At 46.1% G+C, this 20,293-nt stretch overlaps 1 protein-coding gene across 2 annotated transcripts in view; it reads left to right on the top strand.

Moving 5' to 3' along the window:
- CDH15 (cadherin 15) overlaps positions 1-15,834 on the top strand; it is a 63,342-nt gene extending 47,508 nt beyond the window's left edge. For both annotated transcript variants that reach the window (XM_029608608.1, XM_029608607.1), the window contains exons 12-14: positions 3,049-3,185; positions 14,594-14,761; positions 15,623-15,834. In XM_029608608.1, coding sequence (XP_029464468.1) covers positions 3,049-3,185; positions 14,594-14,761; positions 15,623-15,823 — 506 coding nt within the window. In that variant the 3' untranslated portion in view covers positions 15,824-15,834. The remainder of the gene's footprint in view (positions 1-3,048; positions 3,186-14,593; positions 14,762-15,622) is intronic.
- The last annotated feature ends 4,459 nt before the right edge of the window (positions 15,835-20,293 follow it).

Raw genomic sequence — 20,293 nt, 5'->3', positions numbered from 1 at the left:
TGCCATCCCAATCCTTGGAGTAACTAGGGGATCGATTCAACACTCATATTGGCAAGGTGTTTCTCACAAGAGGACAGAATGGTGAAGCTGCAGAGTCAGGTTCGCTGACTGTTGTGACTCAAAGTTTGGGATTGTTTGCAGGTCCAGGGGTCTGTGGCATAGACGCCAGATCCAAATACCTGGGTGTTTGTGCATATGAGGCCCCTTCAATTAGCACTCTCCTCCTGTTGGATCCTGTTAGTCAGAGGAGTTGAAATTCCTCTTCCCCTCAGGGGGGAGTCCAGGTTCAGTCTTTCCTGATGAGTTGGTCGGATCAATCTGGAGTGGGGGATGGAATTGGAAATCCCAGATTGGGTGAGAGGGACCACCGATCGCAGCCTCTCTGGTTGGGGACCTGTGTGTCAGGGCCAGACCGCATAGGATCAATGAGCATAGGAGGAGGCATTGTAGTCTATCAGTTAGAGACGAGAGTGGTGCACGCTTCCTTTCTGTCATGGTTACAAGCTCAGACAGTGTGAGTTCCATTGGACAATGCAACGGTGGCTTATATCAAGCAACAGGGAGAGACCAAACATCAGATGGTTTCTCAGGAGGCTCAGTTGGTTCATGGGCAGAGAAGCCCCTGGAAGTTCTGGCAACATCTCACATAGCTGAGGGGACACGTGAAGGTGGATTTTCTCAGCAGGCAAAAGTTGGACCCAGGAGGATGAGAACTGTCTGAGGAAGCAATGCTTCTCATTCGGGCCAGGTGGGGAACACCTTGCATGGACTTGAAGGTGTTGAGACAAAACATCAAGGCAGCATGTTTTTACAGTCACAAGCAAGAACATGGAGCAGAAGGAATTGATGCGCTGGTGCTACTGTGGCCACCGGAATTCTTCTTTGTCTTTCTCCTTTGGCAGGATGGTACGGTGCATAGAGGGACACCTGGTGAAGTGATTCTCGTGGCTCCAGAATGGCCATGTCATCTGTGGTTCGCCTACCTAATAAATTTGATGGTGGACATTCTGTTAAAGTTTGGTCACCTTCTGAGATGATTGCGCCAAGATCCTATATTTGTGGATCAGGTTTTTGAGAGGAAATGCTTGAGATGGAAGGGGTATTCTGAAGATGTCATTGCCACCTTACTACAGGCCAGACGGCCATCCTCAACCTTGGCTTATGTTAGGGTGTGGTGGATTTTTGAGGTTTGGTGTGTTGAACACGGTGTGCAGCCTATTCGGGCTTCGATTTCCCATACCTTGAATTTTTTGCAAAAAGGTCTAGTGAGGGGTCTGGTCTATAATTCCCTTCGGGTATAGGTGGCAGTTTTAGGCTGTCTTCGGGGTAAGGTGCAGGGTGTATCCCTGACCTTACTTCAAGCTATGATTCATTATCTTTGAGGGGCAAAACATTTGTGGCCCCCAATGCGGAAGGTGTGCTCTCATGAAATCTTAATTAGGTGATGACGATTTGTGAGGCTCTGTTCGAGTCATTGCAGAGGATGACTCTAAAGAATTTAATACTGAAAGGGATTTTTTGGAGGCAATTTGTTCGGCCAGAAGAATTTCAGATCTTCAGACGTTGTTTTATAGAGATCTCTTTCTTCAGTTTATGGAGAATGGGGTGTCCTTTCTAACGGTGCCCTCATTTCTGCCAAAGATTGTTTCGGCCTTTTATCTAAGTCAAACAGTGGAACTTACTGCCTTTCCGAAGTTAGATTCGTCTCTGCCGCACATGAAGGAACTTTGTGTTGGATATGCAGGGGGGGGGGGCGCTAAGGTGCTAGGTGACTAATAGTTTCCGGAGATTGGATCATATTTTAGTGTTTTGGAATGGGCCAAGAAAAGGGTGCAAGGCTTCTAAGGCTACTATTGCAAGATAGCTGAAGGATGCGATAGTGATGGAGGGTCTAAGGGCTCACTTGACTTTGGTGCAGGCAACCTCATGGACTGAGTCAGCTGGTTTCTTCACTATAAACATCAGGCGGTTACTTGGAAGTCGTTATGCACTTTCTCCAGGCATTCCCGGATGATTGTCCAAGTTCCAGACTCGGTATATTGAAGAGAGTGTATTGTGAGCAGGTCTATCACGTTCCCAGCCAGTAAAGGGAAGCGAGGGGTACATCCCAGGAGTCTGGACTGATCAGGGGTATGAATGAGAATTAGCAGGTGAGAAGCAATTTTCCTTTCTCAGTTCAGTAATGTAATTGTCAAGACTGCCTCTACAATTTCTCTTTATTATTTAATGAAATAAATAAAAGCAGAAGTCAAGCAAAACGGAGAGACATCCAGCAGTCTGACAGAGGTCACGGCAGACTCATTCTCTATTCTAATGGGTCCAAACACAGCCTGGATTTGGTGAGATGGGGAATCATTTTCAGCTTTCTTACACTGCTTTGAGGTTGTTCGTTGCAACAGGGTTCTTTTACTGAAGCTCACCTGTACTGTTCGGGGCAACCTCCATATAGATGTAGCTTCATTTTCACCAAACTACATTGAAATGCTGGCATCTGGGGCTGGCAGGATGACTCAGAGTTTGTCTCACTGCAATCCAGAGGAGGACTGTGTGTTATCTGCCCCTCTGTACAGCCTCCTTCACTTAGGGGGTGTCTTCGTTCAAGCAGCAGAACCAGGAACAGTAATTTTTTTTTTTAAATAAAGTAGCTAGCAGCTCAAACAAGAAATTCAAAAAGATTCCCCCTCCTTTTATTTATTTTTTTAATAAGTTCTTTTCATTGGAAGGTTCTTGACAGTCATCCAACTGTATGCAGTACCAACAAGTTAACAGGTGATACAGTAGAGGCGCCAGCATGAATACAAAATGTCTGCAGAGCCGCTGGAGACTAGCACTGTAGCACAGCTTAAAACATGCTGGCCCAGAGAGAGTGGGAGCAGTTTTAAGAGTTGGGAAGCTGGATGGGAGGTGAGGAGAAAACTGGTTTCCACAGACGGTGGTAGGGAACCAGAAGGTCTGTGCAGACTGACTGGTCCTCGCAATGTCGCTGTGATTGGCTGAAGCGAAGCCCACCCCAGCTCCTCACTGCTCTGTTCTGCTCTTGCTCGGCAGTGCTGGTCTTACTGGTAGCCATCATCGAACGTTTACGACGGCAGCGCTTTCATGGGGGGCTCCTGGCCAGCTCCGAGGACGATGTACGAGATAATGTCATCAACTATGATGAACAAGGGGGAGGAGAACAGGATCAGGTAAGACAGGAGGAACTCTACAGAAGTGTTAGCCACTGACTATCCCTGTACAGAGACAGTTCTCCTCAGCATACACACCCACACACACACCCCTCACACACACACACCATTGCACCTCACTTCTGCCATGAAACTTCTGGTGACTGCGGTGGTGGCTGATAAACATTCATCCTCCTCCTCATTTATTTATATCATTTCTTTCCAAACAGAGAGATGAAAGTGTGTTACTACAAGTTAAGTTTACTGAGTGACTATGCAGGTTTGCTTACACTTGGCTTTACAATGTTACCACAAGTTTGGTTACAAGGTGACTGTTGTATACATACAACGAGTATTTAATGTCAAAAGCAGTATGTGTGAACCAATTCTCTCACACACACGGACCCCAGAAAGGCACCAATTCTCTCTCTCTGTCTTGCACACACACACTTTCCCTCTCTCACGCGCACACACTTTCCCTCTCTCACACTTTCTCTTCTCTCTCGCGCACGCACACAGACTGACCCCCAAGCAGGCACTCATTTTCTCACACAAGCTTCCATTCATATACATGCACACACTGAAGGCAGGAAGGCAGTTCCCCTTTGTTTTGTTGGCAGCCTTGGAGCCTCTTTCACTCCTGCTGCTGCTGTCACCGCAGCTGCGTGGCTATTGGGGAGGAGTCGATCGTTTATTGCTGCTTCTGGCAATTAAGCCTGTTCTGCCTCTTCCTCTTCTGTGTAGGCCCCGCAATATTAAAAAATTGGCGGGACTAGCACTTCCTCCTTGCTGATCTCGTGCTACTCTCACAAGTTCTAATACCGCAGGCCTGCACAGATGGGAAAGGTGTCTTTCTCTGCTTAGCTGCTGGTGGGATGAGGTCCACTGGTGGCTGCATGGCCTTTCTCTCTGTTTTTCGGCCACTGGTGGGATCGGGTCCACTGGCAATCACATGAACCTTCCCCCATGGTACGACATTCCACTAGGTTCCAGACAGCAGAGGCAGGCACTCTTGTCTTTTCGTCCTGGCTGTTGGTGGCTCCCTGGAAGCTCGTTCCCGGCACTCCCCAGTTTGCGCACCCCTGTCTGCAGGCAGGCCAATCCACACCAGTGGGTTATGCACACTTACCAGCAGATGGAGACGGAGTAAAGCTGACTCGATGTCCCTAATGTATACCCCTGCCCCAACATCAGCCTGCCAGTATTCTCCGTCTCCAGCAGATGATGAACATGCATCTTCCTTGTGGGCATTGCTTGTGGTTAAAGAAAAAAAAAACTGAAGATAGAAGACTAGGAGAAGATTCAGATGGTCCCTCCCTTATTTGAGTGCTTTAAGTCTGGAAGCCTGACCAGGTGTAGACTTAAAAAAAAAGGACGAGGGCGTGCTCAGCGGTGAATGCTTGTGCCCTTCCTCTCCCCATAGCCGATGACCCGATCATTCTCTCAGCCAGGAAGGGCTGAGCTAAGGTTGAAAAAAACCAAAGAGTAGGGAAGTTTTAAGCCCCCTCTTTTTCCCTTACTGGGTCCTCCTTCCCTCGGCATTTTTCCTCTGCGTCTCTTACCCCCTTTCCCTCTCACTTCTCTGGAGAGGTAGTGTAGAGTGGAGGAGGCTCAGGTTCAGTGGGTTGAGCAGCTTTGGGCTAGGCCCCACCTCTCAGGCTCCGTTCAGTCAGCCACATGGGAGGCTGCAGCAGCAATTTTTTTTCCCCTGCTTGCTCAGGCGTGTGCGTGCATTCTCGCCACATGGCGGTGACGTGGGCGCGCACACGTGCGGGTTCTTGTGCACGTAAGGCCGCAGCCTAAATTTGAGCGCGTACTTGCGCAGGTACACCCAGGCGCTGTTGGGGGTGCACGCAGGAGGCTGCCTAGAACCAAGTTCAGGAAAACTATAGTGTTGGGGATGAAAAAGGGCAGCCATCGCACCCTCTCTGCCTTTGTCAGTGCTGTTTAGATGCTCAAGGCAATTTGGCTACTACAGATTTTGCCGACGTTGGGACATCCCCTTGCACATGGTTACGGGAGGCAACACAGCAGACAGTTCCTCCCACCCCTTGTTTCCCAACGGCAGAGGCATCCCTGAGAGAGGGGTCGGAGAGTGTCAGGTTTGGGCCTGTGGGTCCCAGTATGGATCCATCCTCCTCCCGGCTGGAATTTTTCCAGGGACTGCAGGTCTTTCTGCAGGGCGCCCAGCAGAGGAAAGCAATCTACTAAGAAGGGATTGCATGCTCAGGCCTCCCACTTGTCAGCTATTGCAGGAAAATGCTGCAGCGAGGCTGTGACTGGAGATGTTCAGGGGGATGTGGATCATATGTCGGATGATTCTGATGGGGACTTGGCTATCTCACATCTGGAAGAGGGAGAAATTCCACCTGATTTGGAGCAACATTGGGCGCTCTTCCCCCTTTTTTTTTTTTTTTTACAAAGATGAGTTGACTGTTGACTCAGACCCAGAAGATGCTTGGTGTAGACGGGAGTGATGCTGCGGGCTTACAAAAGAAAGCTCTCATATTGGTCACTTTAGGCAAAGCATTCTGTTTCTTTCCCCTCCTGGACCCAATTCAAGAGTTAATTGACCATGAGTGGAACACCCCGGAGGCAAGTTTTAAAGAAGGCGCACTTTGGCAGGTTTGTACCCCTTGGACCCGAAGGCAAGGGAACAGTTGCGATTTCTCAAAGGCGAATGCCTTGCTATGCACTGTTACCAAGTGAACCACCATCCTAGAGGAAGATGGGGCAGCTCTAAAAGATGATCAGGATAGTAGGATTGAGGCTATCCTTAGAAGGCATGGCAATGAATTTGCAAATTGTTTTTTGCTCTGGCTGGTTTGCGTCTTTCAGGAGACACAAGGAGCAGGATCCAATGGTGGATCGTGATGGATCCAGGAGATGCATTCTTAGCCGATGTGGGCTGTGACTTGGTTTGAACAGCTGCTAGAAGGGTGGCTTCCGTGATAGTAGCTCGGCACCAGTTGTGGCTGCGAAATTGGTTGGCAGACATTATTTCCAGGTTCAGCCTCACAAGGTTACCTGTTAAGGGTTCTCTTTTATTTGGGAGTCAGTTGGAGAAGATGGCAAATAGCTGGGGCAAATCCAAGGTTCCTTGATTGCCAGAGGACAAGAAAGCGGTGCCATGTTCTTTTGGTGTGAAGGGCTGCTCCAGGGATTCCCACAGCGGAGCAACTACTCAAGTCTCATCCCTTTGGAAGATATCAGTCCTTTCAGCCTAAGAAGCCTTGTAAGGATGCAAGCTCCAGGGCCAGAGCATCCCTGATCTTCACAATGAAGGTGTGCAAGATCTCCTACTGGATCAGGAGAAAGGTGGGCATCTATCTCACTTTTATCAAAGGTGGGCCCAGATTATGAAAGACCAGTGGATCCTGGAGGTGGTAAAGGACAGCTATGCTCTAAAATTTCTCCAAATTCCTCCAGATGCATTTATGGTCTGTCCATGCAACTCTGTACAGAAGAGAGTGGCAGTAGAGACTACATTAAGGATGCCGTTAGATTTGAAGGCCGTAACTCCGGTTCCCAGATCACAAGAAAATAGGGCACTATTCAATTTATTTTGTAGTTCCCAAGAAGGAAGAAGGATCCTTTCAGCCCATCCTGGATCTGAAAGAAGTCAATTGACATTTGCTTATGACTCATTTCATGTTGGAAACTACATTCCATAATAATGGTAGTACAAACAGGGGCCTTTCTCATGTCTCCTGACCTGACGGAGGCCTATTTACATATTCCCATTCGCTAAGAATATTGTTTCCTATGCTTCACCTTTCTGGATGTTTTTATCAATTTCAGGCCCTGATCTTCGGGCTAGCTACTGTACCCAGGACCACCGCCATGGTCATGGCGGTGGTCCTGGGTACAGTAGCTAGGGTAGCTGGGTCCTGGGTACCTGGTGGTAGCTGCATCTCTGTGCAAGGACAGCATTCTGGCCCATCTGTATCTGGATGACTGATTGATTCATGCCAAAAGTGCAGAAGAGAGTCACTTGGCAACTTGCAAGGTAATCTCCTTGCTTCAGGAGCAAGACTAGATGGTGAACTCAGCCAAGAGCAGTTTTCAGCCATCTCAGACACTAGAGTGCAATGTGATATAAAGCAGGGCAGGGTGTTTCTACCGGAGAGTCGCATTCAAAAGTTACTTTCTCAAATTCAGGCCCTGAGATGAACTATTTGCCCGATGGGTGTGGTCTTACCTATAGGTCCTGGGGATCGATGGCAGCCACATTGAACGAGGTCCCCTGGGCAAGGGCGCACATTTGGCCCCTTCAGCAAGAATTGCTCTCCCAGTGGAATCTGCATTCGCAGGAGTACTCAGTGAGACTCCACTTGCCATTGGAGATGAGAGGTATTCACAAGTCGATCATCTCAGGAAGGGGAGTTATTTGCAGACATCGGACTGGTTAGTGCTCATGACAGATGCAAGCCTTCTGGGTTGGGGGACTCACTCTCAAGAGTTGGTGGCGCAAGGGTGGTGGAATGCCGAGGAGCGGCAGTGGACCATTAATCAATTGGAAGTGCATGCAGTTCGACTGGCTTGCTTGCGCTTCACCGAGTGGCTGGATAATGTCAGACAATGCAGCGACAGTGGTCTACATCAATTATCAAGGTGGAACCAGAAGCTAACAGGTGTTGATGGAGGTAGATGCACTCATGGTGTGGGCAGAACATCTCTAGATCATATCCACTTCTCACATTTCCAGGAAGGGATAATATAAGGGCCGACTTCCTCAGCAGACAGGTCTTGGACCCAGGAGAGTGGGAGATGGTAGATGAGGCCTTTCAACTCATAATGACGCAATGGGGTCGGCCGTACCTGGATTTACTGGTGAGCTCCAGCAACATGAAGGTACCACAGGTCTTCAGTAGCAGAAGAGATCTGAGAACACTGGGAATTGATATTCTTGTTCCATGGCCAAACCTGAACAAGAATATCAATTCCCACCAGAGCCAATGATAGGCAGGATCATTTGGAAGATTGCGAGTCAGATCAAAATCGTACTTCTGATGGCTCTGGATTAGCCCCAGAGGCCATGATATGCCGATCTTCAGAGGCTACTGATAGACAGTCCTCTCAGACTGCCACTCAGGAAGGATCTGTTGCATCAAAGGGCCCATACTGCACGACGATCTGGGTCAGTTTTGTCTTATGGTTGGACCCTTGAGTGGGCTCAGTTGCTGAAGCATGGTTATTCTTCTGCAGAGATTTCCACTTACTCCAAGCCAGGAAGTTTTCTACATCTCCAGCTTATGTTAGTTTGGAGAGTGTTCAAGAGCTGGTGTGAAGAGTGAGGTTCTCACCCTCTTAAAGTTGAAATTCCAGTGATATTGGAATTTTTTGCAGGAAGGTTTGGCTAAAGGCTTGGCCTTAAACACTCTGAAAGTGCAGGTAGCAGCTCTCGCTTGCTATAGGGAGAGGGTCAATAGTAGACCTTTGTCTTCCCATCCAGATGTGTCCAGATTTTTGAAGGGAATTGAGCATCTACATCTTCCCTTGCGGCTACCAGTGCCTCTTTGGGACCTTAATCTGTTTTTTTGTGTTTTGGTGGGTCCTGTGTTTCAGCCACTGTGTGGTCTGTTTGCAGCCGCTCATCTTGAAAACAGCTTTTCTGGTAGCAATCTGTTCAGCACGGTGGATTTCCAAGCTGCAAGCTTTCTTGCCAAGAACCATTTCTTTGAATGACTTCGAGGATGGTATGGCTTAAGACTTTACCTTTCTTTTTGCCGAAATTGGTTTTGGAGTTTCATTTGAATCAGTCTATTTTGGTTTAGTGGACGGAACTTCAATTGTCTCCTGTCGAGATTTGCTAAGCAGCGGTGTGGTCCTCCTTACACACTTTCTCCAAGCATTACCGCTTGGACATTAGGGCTCAGGATGCGGCTTTCACGCGTGCAGTGTTGATGGGACTGTGGGCAGCCTCTCACCCTTTTCGGGAGTAGCTTTGGTACATCCCACTGGTGTGGATTGGCCTGCTTGAGTGCAGAGAAAGGAGAAATTATAATTTCTTCTCCTCTAAGGAAGGCAGGCCAATCCACAACCTACCCTAGGCTGCCTACTTGCTTTTAGTTTGTCCTATATAATCAGAAATATGTTATTTCTGATTATTTGTTTGAAGGACTGATAAGTGACATAACCAGCCCCTAAGATTTGTTAACTCTTTTTGCTGAGCTCAGTGTTTCCAAGTTGGTTGGAAGCATGAGTGGTTGACTGTTAATGGTCATGTTCAAGTATAATCAGTTTGTCCACAGTTTGGCTTTTCTAGAGATACTGATGGGCTGATGTTGGGCATTGCTATATGTTAGTGATTTCAGCAAGTCAGCTTTACTCTGTCTCCATCTGCTGGAAGCAATGCATAACCCATTAGTGTGGATTGGCTTGCCTTCCTTAGAAGAAAGGAAATTATCAGGTAAGTAGTAATTTTGCCATTGTGATTTAGTGAGATACATGAAGTATCCCTTGCGGTCTATAACATAAAGGTAATTTGCATATACTGAGTGGATATCCTGAAAACCTGACTTCTGGGAGGTCCCCAGGGCTGGTTTGGGAAGCTCTGAGCTAAGTTTTTAGGTTTTGACTTTTAAGATGTTCATTCTTCAAGTCCATAGGGCTGCTTCAGAAAGCCAGGTTTTTAGTGCTTTTCTGAATGCTGGGAGGTCAGGGGCTAATCAGTATTCCAGAGAGTTGGAACTGAACCAGAGATTGTTTTGTTCCTGGTGCTGGTGAGGTGCATTTCCTTGTGGGAAGGCGCAATGAGGAAGACTTGTTCCAGTGGGTGTAGAGGGGGCGGGAGGGTATATATGGCTTGAGGCATCTGTTGAGGTAAGCTGGAGCTCAGCCTTCTTGGCGTGATAGAGAGTAGGGAGCCAGTGTAGAGATTTCAGGACTGCAGTGATGCTGGTGAATTTCCATCATGGTGCTGCTGCATTTTGGCTGAGTTGTAGGCATCGCTTAAGTTTGAATAACAGTAGTCTAAGCGGGAAATTAATGAATATTGTAGAAGGCTTCACGTGTGCAAACTCGTTCTTCTTGAGATGGATGTTCAAAGTGCCACTAAGTGGTGAAGCTAACCATTTAATTTTGTCCAGATAGTCTGTTGCAGCTACCTGGCTAACGTTGCGAGTGAATGTCTTGTGTGGATACATTTAGGACAGCTGTTTGTGAAGATGGTTTTGAAGGCAAGTCATATAATATCAAGAGGAAGTTGTATTAACATCAATGACCTTAGGAGTAGTTTGCCTTCCTAGCTTGAAGCCATCAAATATGTGGTGAATGGATGGCTTTCTACATTAAGTTGGGTGGTGTATGATTTGGCCCCTCTTTGTGTATTTAGTAAGCACCAGATAAAAAAAAAAAAAAAGTCCAATGGTTTACACCTTTACTGAGAGAAGCAAAATGCCTTTTACCGAGGTCTGAATACAAACAGAGAATGCATTCTGCTCCCATCAACCTCAAGGACTACAGAGCACAATTGTCAAAATACAGGATTATGACGAATGATGCAAAAAGGCAAGATTTTCCTCAAAAATATGGTTATTCTGGATCGTAAAACCCGATTGATGTGAAGATTGTGCTTGCTTTTTCATTATTAAAATTACAGATTTATGAATCGATCAATTCTATTTCAAATCGCTCTAATGATACCTTGAAATGAGAATCTTTTGAATCTGTATCTACTCTTGAAGTTTCTCAGATTAGTAAACTGAAATCCTCATCTTGTCTACTAAACTCAATTCCCTCCTGCAGAACAATATTTATTGCTAATATTGTAAATTTGTCCCTTACTGAGGGGGTTTACTTCCTGATTCTTTGAAACAAGCTCTCAAGTCAAATATCAGATCCTTTGATATTATTTAATTATCGCCCCATTTCATTATTGACATTACTTGCTAAAATTATTGGGAATACTGCTTTATTACAAGTATCGGATTAGGCTTGATCCAAACCAATTTGTTTTTAGGACAGTTTTTTAGTGCTATTATCACTATTTGATACTGTTAGATGCAGTTCTCATAGTGACCAGAACTACATTATAGTACTTCTCGATATCTCGGCTGTGCTTGACACCCTAATTCATGAGATCTTGCTATCTCATTTACTGGAGTGATCTTAAACTGATTTAAACCATATTTATCTGCTTGATGAATACTGGGTCCCACCGGCTCGGCCTTTTGGATACACCCTTTAACATTATTTAGTCCCATTATGTAAATTACTTTCCGGTTTAGGATTAAATTTAATCCTATACACAGATGATATCCAGTTTCTTATCCCTGTTGGTAGCTCTTGGTCTATTTCGTTTAAGCATGTGTCTGTCTGCTTAACATCCATCAAAAAATGTTTACTTCATAACAGATTAATGGTATAATTTCTAAGACAGAAATGTTTATATTGAGTAGGTATCCTCTCTCTGAAGCTTTATCTACATTTGAGTTTGAAGGTCTCTTGTTTGGAATTTAGGAGTCATTCTTGATACTGATTTATCAGTGGAAATTTGTATTGAGGGTCTCTTTGAATCAGATTTCTACAAATTCCGAATGTTACACCATTTAAAACCATTGGTAGGTCCTGGTGATGTCCTAGCAGTGCTCTAAGCCTGAATTTTTTTCTGGAATTGATTATTGCAATTCTTTATTGCTTGATCTTCCTGATGATCCACTAAGATCATTCCAAATCCTACAGCGCTCAGCTGCTCGAATATTAACTGGTATAGGCTCTCTAGACCACGTAACGCCGAGTTTGCATTCTCTCCGCTGGCTACCAGTTCGGTTAGATACAAGGTCTTGTTGCTTATACATAATCTAGTTGTTAATGTGGTTTCACCCTGCTTTGCTGCTCTGCTTGAAGTCCCATCTCATAGAAACTAGAGATCGTGCTTTTTCACATGTTATGGAACTCTGTACCTAAACAACTTTGTACTATGCCCACTGCATTCAGGAAGTCTCTCAAAACTTGGCTTTTTAAACAGGCTTCGGACAGCAATTGTGGTTATTTGATTTTTATATATGTTTTAAATAATTTTATAGAGTATGGCTGTAAAAGTCATTTATTCGCCTCTTGATTTTTATGCTCGCTGTCTTGATGTTTGAAGTTGACCATGGTAATTTTGGCATTGCACGTTATAGTTGTAAGCCGTCACACCCATTGGACTGGTGCGGTTGATACATTCTTTTAAATAAATAAAAGGCACAAATTTTAGTCGGCAAGTCCTGAATATCACATTAATCAGCTAAATTACAAACCCTGCCTCGAGTGTTCCATGCCCCTTTTATGTCCTGCTAAATCTGTGGGAAAAGTGACTTTGTGCAGATATTTTAGCTGGGGGGGGGGAGGGATTTTTAACTGGCTACATTTATACAGTTAAAAGCCTGTTCTAACTGCGTAAATCTTTTGAATACCGAACTGCCACCCCTTGTGAAATGCACTGAAGGCTGCAGCAGAGTAAGCTCAGTGAGGGCCTCATCCCAGAGAATGCTGAGCCTAGCAGCTATCCAGGTCTTATTGGTGCAGGCCGCTCATCCAGGAACAGTGGATGCTTAGTGGTTAGAGCAGGGGGCTATGAACCAGGAGACCAGGGTTCGAGTCCCGCTGTCGCTCCTTGTGACCTTGGGCAAGTCACTTTACCCTCCATTGCCTCAGGTACAAACTTAGATTGAAAGCGCTGAAAAAAAAGTGGAATATAAATCTAAAATAAATAAAAAATAAAATAAAATAAAAATCACCTGGGTTTAGAAGGGAGTTCTTACCAGTTGCCCAGCCTGAAATGCACTGACTTCCAGCGAGGTTACGGCTGTTGTGTAAAGTCCTCATCACTAGGACGCTGTTCGTTTGGATTACTTCAGTGCTGACTCATAACAGCGATATTGATTAACGCGAAATAATTTTCTCAGCACTTTTCTTTGCATAAAAGAATTGGATATGCACTCTAAGTATCAGCTTCTTGTGATAGAATGGATGGTCAGCACCCCGCCATGTTATGATGGTCTAGCCCATAACCAAATTATCATCATTCAGTACATGTTAGAGTGGATCCTTGTTTGTGTAAAGTCCTCGGCTATGCCTTTAAGGCAATTAGGAGTCTATAAGGCCTGATTCCGTAGCAGAATGTCTTACGTGGATGCTTCCCGCCACGCCAACTGCTATCTAATCAGGGGGCTTGCCTGCAAATTCTGAGAGAAAGTGAGGGCTGACTGGCCAAAAGTAGAAACAGTGCATTTTCTGAGAGACTCCTACAGGCGTGCAATGCTCTTACTTTTGAGTTAAGCTCTGAAGTGATTTGCCAGACCTGTCCTAAGGTCTGGAAATTGACTCCAGTTTCTTAAATTTGTGTGAGTAAGCAATTCTGAGCAGAGATTTGTGTTAAGGTTTTTGCTTATGCAATGTTTCTTCATTTTTGGATCGCTGTTTATTTTTCAGGGCTGGGGACACTGTGTTATCTGTTATGACAGTACATGGCTTGGATATTTTAGATGCTAGAACAGGGTTTCCCAACCAGAGTGCCCTCAGACCTGATCAGGCGTGCCACAGAAAAGTCACCACTGCCTGATGCTCAGATCCAGGCCTGGGTTCTGCACTTAGCGCCTGAAAGCAGAGAGAGTCCAGCGGTAGTGGCTCTTAAACATGCAGGAGCTCCTATTTGAGCACTTTTGTGGTGATGCAGGCCTCTTCTTCCTAGCTACAGCCTGGGCCCGCCGTGGGGATTAACGGGCAGCGCCCCAGTGGGTGGGGCACACAGCTACAGCCCCCTCCTCATCCCCATCCTGAGCTGCCTCCTTCAAGTCCTTCCCAGGCTCTGTCTTGTCCCCCAGGCTGAATGAGATGGGGAGGTCGTGCATCCATCGCGCCCTGGATGTGACTGCGAGCTGCAGCAGTGGAGAAGCTCTGGCAGCCACGTGCAGCAGCCAAGGGAACTGAGTCGGCTGCCCGCGCCATACGGGCGTCCGTCTCCTGCACCTGTATAAAGAGGGGGCCATTAGCAGGGCTCAATACGCGTTGCTACTCACCTCTTCGGCTGGTGAGGCTTTAAGTGCCTCCCTAGCTCTTTTGGCCATGTGAGTCCCCTCTGCGTCTGCACCGCCTGCCCCGTGGAGGTTGCTGGGCCACTAAACATTTCTGTTCATGCAGGTGAGCCTTGCACTTGAAAAGGCTGGGGAGCACTGTGATAGAAAATATTGGATTATGTTGTTTTTATTGTTTTGCATTTTTGTGTATTTTGTTGAATTCATTTTTATTTGTTGGTTTATTGTGTGTAACGCTGTCTTGTGTATTTCTTTTTTGTATTCTGTGCTGAGCAGGTTATTAACCTTGGAAAGACTAGATGAATCCCAAATTTAAATAAAATCACCGTGTTTTCACTTGTTAAAAGCGGGGGAGTTTTGGGGTGCTATACTATAGTGTGGGGACACTGACTCTGCTCTTTCTTGCAGGAGGCCTACGATATCAACCAGCTGCGAAATCCTGATGCACTGATCCCACCCTCATCTCCCCGAAGCAAACAGCCAATCCGAAGAGACACTCCCTACAACCACGCAACCCCACAGTACCCCAGGAAACCCCCCAGCAGTCCTTGTGATATCGAAGACTTTATCAGTGAAGTAAGTTGTGCTGGGGATGTGCTGAGGAAGCAGGCCTGGTGGATGACTTAGGTCAGGGGTGAGCAAAACCTTCGAACTGTGCGCCCCCCCCCCCCCCCGCCTTTCATTCAGGCAATTGGTTGGGGCCCGGAAGCAGTAGGAAGGCCTCCTGGGCTGAGGCCTGAAGGTGGCAGCTCTTCCTGGATTGTGCAGTGCCACTCTGGCTGTTCCCATGTCCGGTTTTACCGCAGAGTAAGCAGCTCCCCACTTGGGCCCCACCACCGCAGAAATGGCTCTTCTCCTGGCCCCTGGTCTATCAAAGGAGAACCCTGGGCTGCTCACAATGATATCGCTATGTTCTGGCAACTCCCTCCCGCCTGAGCTGCTACAGAGACTCGAGAGCAGAGCCAGTGTGCCCCCCGCCGCCCCCCCCGGAGGCTGGCCCCCAGTTTGCTCACCCCGACTTAGGTAACAGTGCAATACAGAAAATGCTGCCATGCAGCACAGCCACAGCCATCTCCTCCTGCTTGATCTCTAGAGAGAGGTAGAACGTGAGAGTGTGTGAGTGTGTGTGAGAGAGTGTAACACACACTCTCTCATGTACTATCATAGCTCACTCTGTGTGTGTGAAACAAACTCTCCAATACAGTGCTATCTCCCCCTGACTGATCTTTTAGTGATGTCACAGTGTGGTGTGTGTATATAATTACACAATGCAGTGAATTATGATGTCACTAGGGAGCTGAGTACAGGAGAGTCTGTTCCATACGTACCAGTCCAAGCTCCTTTTTAAAGATGCAGTAAAGCTGCTGTTTTGCTTGGCTTAATCCTGCTTCCCAGGAGACCTCAGCCCCCTAATGTGTGCGGTGTTTCCCCCCTCAGGGCCTGGAGGCAGCAGACAATGATCCCAGCGTGCCCCCTTACGATACGGCCCTCATCTACGACCATGAGGGGCAGGGCTCGCTGGCAGGAACTTTGAGCTCCATCGCATCCAGCCTGGCGGATTCCGACCAAGACTACGATTACCTCAGCGAGTGGGGCCCTCGCTTCAGGAGACTGGCGGACCTGTACAGCCAGCCCTGAGGGAGGAGGAGAGGGGCAGGGGTGGGGGTGGGGGTGGGGGGGGGACGACCAGCAGCTCCTCTGCAGAAGGCGAGGGACTGGGGCAGGACTGGAAGGGAAACCCTTACAGGTACAGATTCTGTACAGCCGCAGGGAAACTGTGCATGCGGTCCAAGCATCTACCGACGGGTACGAGGTGGTGGCAGAGAAGGGCTGCCGGCTGTATAGGCAGACTAGAGTTTGTGCTTTTACGTAGATGGGACACATCTCTGGTCCTGGAGACTTTGCTACTGAGGCAGAAGTGAACGCCGCAGACGGTGAGAGTCCCTGGCCTGCAGCAGTGTGGCTGCTGTCAGTGCACCTAGCCAGAGGAGGCCTCCTATCTCCCCCTCCCCACCCTGTAACGGATAGGAAAGGCCTGGTGCAGATGGCGTACGGTTGTCTGGATTCTGTCCTCTATCGTTCAGCAGCCTCCGCACAAGTCTAGTGCGTCAGTTCCCTGGGAGGATATTTTGCCAGAGCTTGTGGCAGGAGCTAGGGCGCAGGCTTCCCTGCAGGCATAGAGTAGGTCCAGGTGAAGCAGCATTCCTGGCTCCTCCTCCTGACTCAGAACAACTCTGGCCTGGTTTTTTTATATTGGTTCTGGCTTTCACCTCCATCTTATAATAAAACGGGAATGCTAGGAGGGTAAGGCTGAGGTCACGGTTGTATAAAGTGGCCTGGCTGTGTTTTCAGCTCTCATTTTTACAGATGTGGGGAATAAAGCGCCTTTAAGTGCACTCTTGGAGTAGGTTTCTTTCTTTTTTTACCAGGGCTGCATGTAGGAAAGTGAATGTCGTAGGCTGTGACGTGTTCATAAGCCAGGCCTAAGCAGCCTCGTCTTGCACTGGATGATAGTTTTGGTGTTGCAATCCTGGAAGTTGGGGGTTTTTTTAATTGGGTTTTTTTTTTTTTTACTTTTCTATGACGAAGAGGCAGTTACTTTGTTTCTGTAGGGTCTTTGCTGTGGTGGGAGCAGTTGAACACACTCAAAACCATCTTGGGACTATCAGTTGCACCTTCCCTTTCAAAAGAGAAGTTAGAGTCCTCCAGCTAATAGTTTTTCAGCGGTATTTCGTGCAAGAAGAAGATTCAATTTGGGATTACATGTCCATGAGCCCATTGGAACGGTAATGTCACTGCCCTCCTTATCACACTTCACGTCTGTGTCTGTCTGATTTATCTCGGAGGCCACTGAATAATTTCTGAGGCTCAGTGTGTGGCCAGTGACAGCATCAAAAGCTTATCATGTGCATGAAGGCTTAATCTGAGTACTTCCTGTCCACTGGAAATTTAATCCAATTTGCAAAGTTCTAGTCTTACAGTTTATAATAATTTAAAGATAAAATTACAGTGTCTTTATAGAAGAGAATCTAGATTACAAAATAAAGCTGTATGTTCCTCAGGTGTCAACAGTTTGAGCTCTACCGATTCTAAACTAAGAGTAACGAGGAGCCATAAGGGCCAACCCTGCCTCCTACCTTGTTTTAGCTGGAATTCAGCTGAAGTTTCTCGCCCAAGAGAATTTGGCCAACTGCAGTCCTTAGGAGCCACAACCAAGCCTGATTTTCAGGATCTCCTAACGATCTTACTGCTTCCATTGCATACAAATCTCTCTCCTGCATGTCTGTGGTGGAGATCCTGAAAACCAGCCCTGGTTGTGGTTTTTGAGGACTGGCATTGCCACCCCTGCTTCTGCTTTGTAGTAGGTGCAAACATACCCTCACCTGTGCCAGAGGTGGGTGGGACATTTTCAGTTGAGGTTTTTACAAGCTTACCACTAGCGATTTAAGAACATAAGAAGTTACCATAGTAGGTCAGGGCGAGGGTCCATCAAGCCCAGCATCCTGTTTCCAACAGAAGCCAATCCAGATTACAATACCCAAACATTAATTAGATCCCATGCTCCTAATATTATATAATAGATGTAACAGAAATCACAACACTTGATGCAAACTTATAAAATCACACTGGAAAACCATCTGGACCAGGTGTATTAGAGTTCTGAAGGTGCCACATGGTGAAACTATTCTCCTCCACCCTAATCTGAGTCCAGGTTATTCTGTGATATTTGCAGCAAGACTATCCCCTCAAAGATGCAATCCCCCCGTTTCCTTAATTCTTCTCTTCCCTAGTATATATAGCTTTTTGAAAAACTGCCTGAAAATTAGGTTTATAACTGAAGTAGTGATGTCTCATACTTTCCTCATCCTTTACCACTGGAATAAATTGTATCATCTTATGCTTGAATGATCCTGGCAAGCAGCCTAACCACTGTATTCCCAAACAGGATGACCCTGCTTTGTGCTGTACAGTATAGTGCTGGGCAGTTTACATGGCTCTAAATGCTTCCTGCATCTTAGTAAATGTTCTTCTCTCGCTGCTTGCCTGGATTCAGGAGTGGTTGATTGACATCCTGCCTGTGTGCGCTAGTCTTGAAAGACTGCTTTTGCAGCGTCCCAGTACAGGACTGGGTCCTGTTCATATTTCTGATTAAATATTACAGAATGTTCCCATTTCTTAGTTTTTCCCTTAAAAACACCATTGACAGAGCCACATACAAAATGGTTTACCTGTTTTATTTAAAATCATTTATAGGCTGCCTACAACCACAGCTCCAGGCAGCTTACAGCAAATACATACATAAGTAGGTTTATGTCAAGAGTTGTAAAAAATTGTAGTTACATGTATTTGAGTCATATACACTCATGATCAGCTTTTCTCCACCTAGTGCTGCCATTATGATAATATAACGACCTTGTCTTTTTAATGACTTTAGGTGGACGCAGTGGCAGTGCTTGGTTAATCAGAATGGAAACGCTGGCTTTCTTAGAGCCACATGAGACACAAGCAGCACGGGACCTTTGCAATTTCCTCTCTGACTCCCATAGGAGTGCTCTACTTCCTTTTAACCTCTTCAGAGCCTACAACAGTTTATTCTTCTGGATGGTTGGCCCTGATTTTGTAAGGGTTGCGAGACTTTCTAACACCCAACAGCTGCCCACATTTATTATTTGCCTTTACTAAGACCCCAGCAAGTGTATAAAAAAAATCCCCAGATAACATAACATAAAAGCAAAAACCAAACCAAAAAGCTTTACCCAGGGCAAGTCTTGCCTCACACATCTGCTTCACTTTTTTGAAGGAGTTAATAAACATGTGGATAAAGGTGAACCAGTAGATGTAGTATACTTGGATTTTCAGAAGGCATTTGACAAAGTCCCTCATGAGAGGCTTCTAGGAAAAGTAAAAAGTCATGGGATAGGTGGTGATGTCCTTTTGTGGATTACAAACTGGCTAAAGGACAGTAAACAGAGAGAAGGATTAAATGGACAATTTTCTCAGTGGAAGGGAGTGGGCAGTGGAGTGCCTCAGGGATCTGTATTGGGACCCTTACTTTTCATTATATTTTTAAATGAACTGGAACAAAATATGATGAGTGAGGTAATCAAATTTACAGATGATACAAAATTATTCAGAATAGTTAGATCACAAGCAGATTGTGATAAATTGCAGGAAGACCTTGTGAGACTGGAAAATTGGGCATCCAAATGGCAGATGAAATTTAATGTGGATACGTGCAAGGTGATGCATATAGGGAAAAATAACCCATGCTATAGTTACACGATGTTAGGTTCCATATTAGGAGCTACCACCCAGGAAAAAGATCTAGGCAGCATAGTGGATAACACATTGAAATCATCGGTTCAGTGTGCTGCAGCAGTCAAAAAAGCAAACAGAATGTTGGGAATTATTAGAAAGGGGATGGTGAATAAAACGGAAAATGTCATAATGCCTCTGTATCGCTCCACGGTGAGACCGCACCTTGAATACTGTGTACAATTCTGGTCACCGCATCTCAAAAAAGATATAATTGCGATGGAGAAGGTACAGAGAAGGGTGACCAAAATGATAAGGGGAATGGAACAGCTCCCCTATGAGGAAAGACTAAAGCGGTTAGGACTTTTCAGCTTGGAGAAGAGACGGCTGAAGGGGGGATATGATGGAGGTGTTTAAAATCATGAGGTCTAGAACGGGTAAATGTGAATCGGTTATTTTCTCTTTCGGCTAACAGAAGGACTAGGGGGTACTCCTTGAAGTTAGCATGTGGCACATTTAAAACTAATCAGAGAAATTTCTTCTTCACTCAACGCACAATTAAGCTCTGGAATTTGTTGCCAGGGGATGTGGTTAGTGCAATTATTATAGCTGTGTTTAAAAAGGGATTGGATAAGTTCTTGGAGAAGTCCATTACCTGCTATTAATTAAGTTGACTAAGAAAATAGCCACTGCTATTACTAGCAACAGTAACATGGAATAGACTTAATTTTTGGGTACTTGCCAGGTACTTATGGCCTGGATTGGCCACTGTTGGAAACAGGATGCTGGGCTTGATGGATCCTTGCTCTAACCCAGTATGGCATGTTCTTACTTTCTTAACAGAGTAACAGA

This window comes from Rhinatrema bivittatum, chromosome 7, assembly GCF_901001135.1.
Source record: "Rhinatrema bivittatum chromosome 7, aRhiBiv1.1, whole genome shotgun sequence".
In the NCBI taxonomy this organism is placed as follows: Eukaryota; Metazoa; Chordata; class Amphibia; order Gymnophiona; family Rhinatrematidae; genus Rhinatrema; species Rhinatrema bivittatum.
The sequence above is the reverse complement of the archived record's forward strand: the minus strand, read 5'-3'. Positions and strand labels throughout refer to the sequence as shown.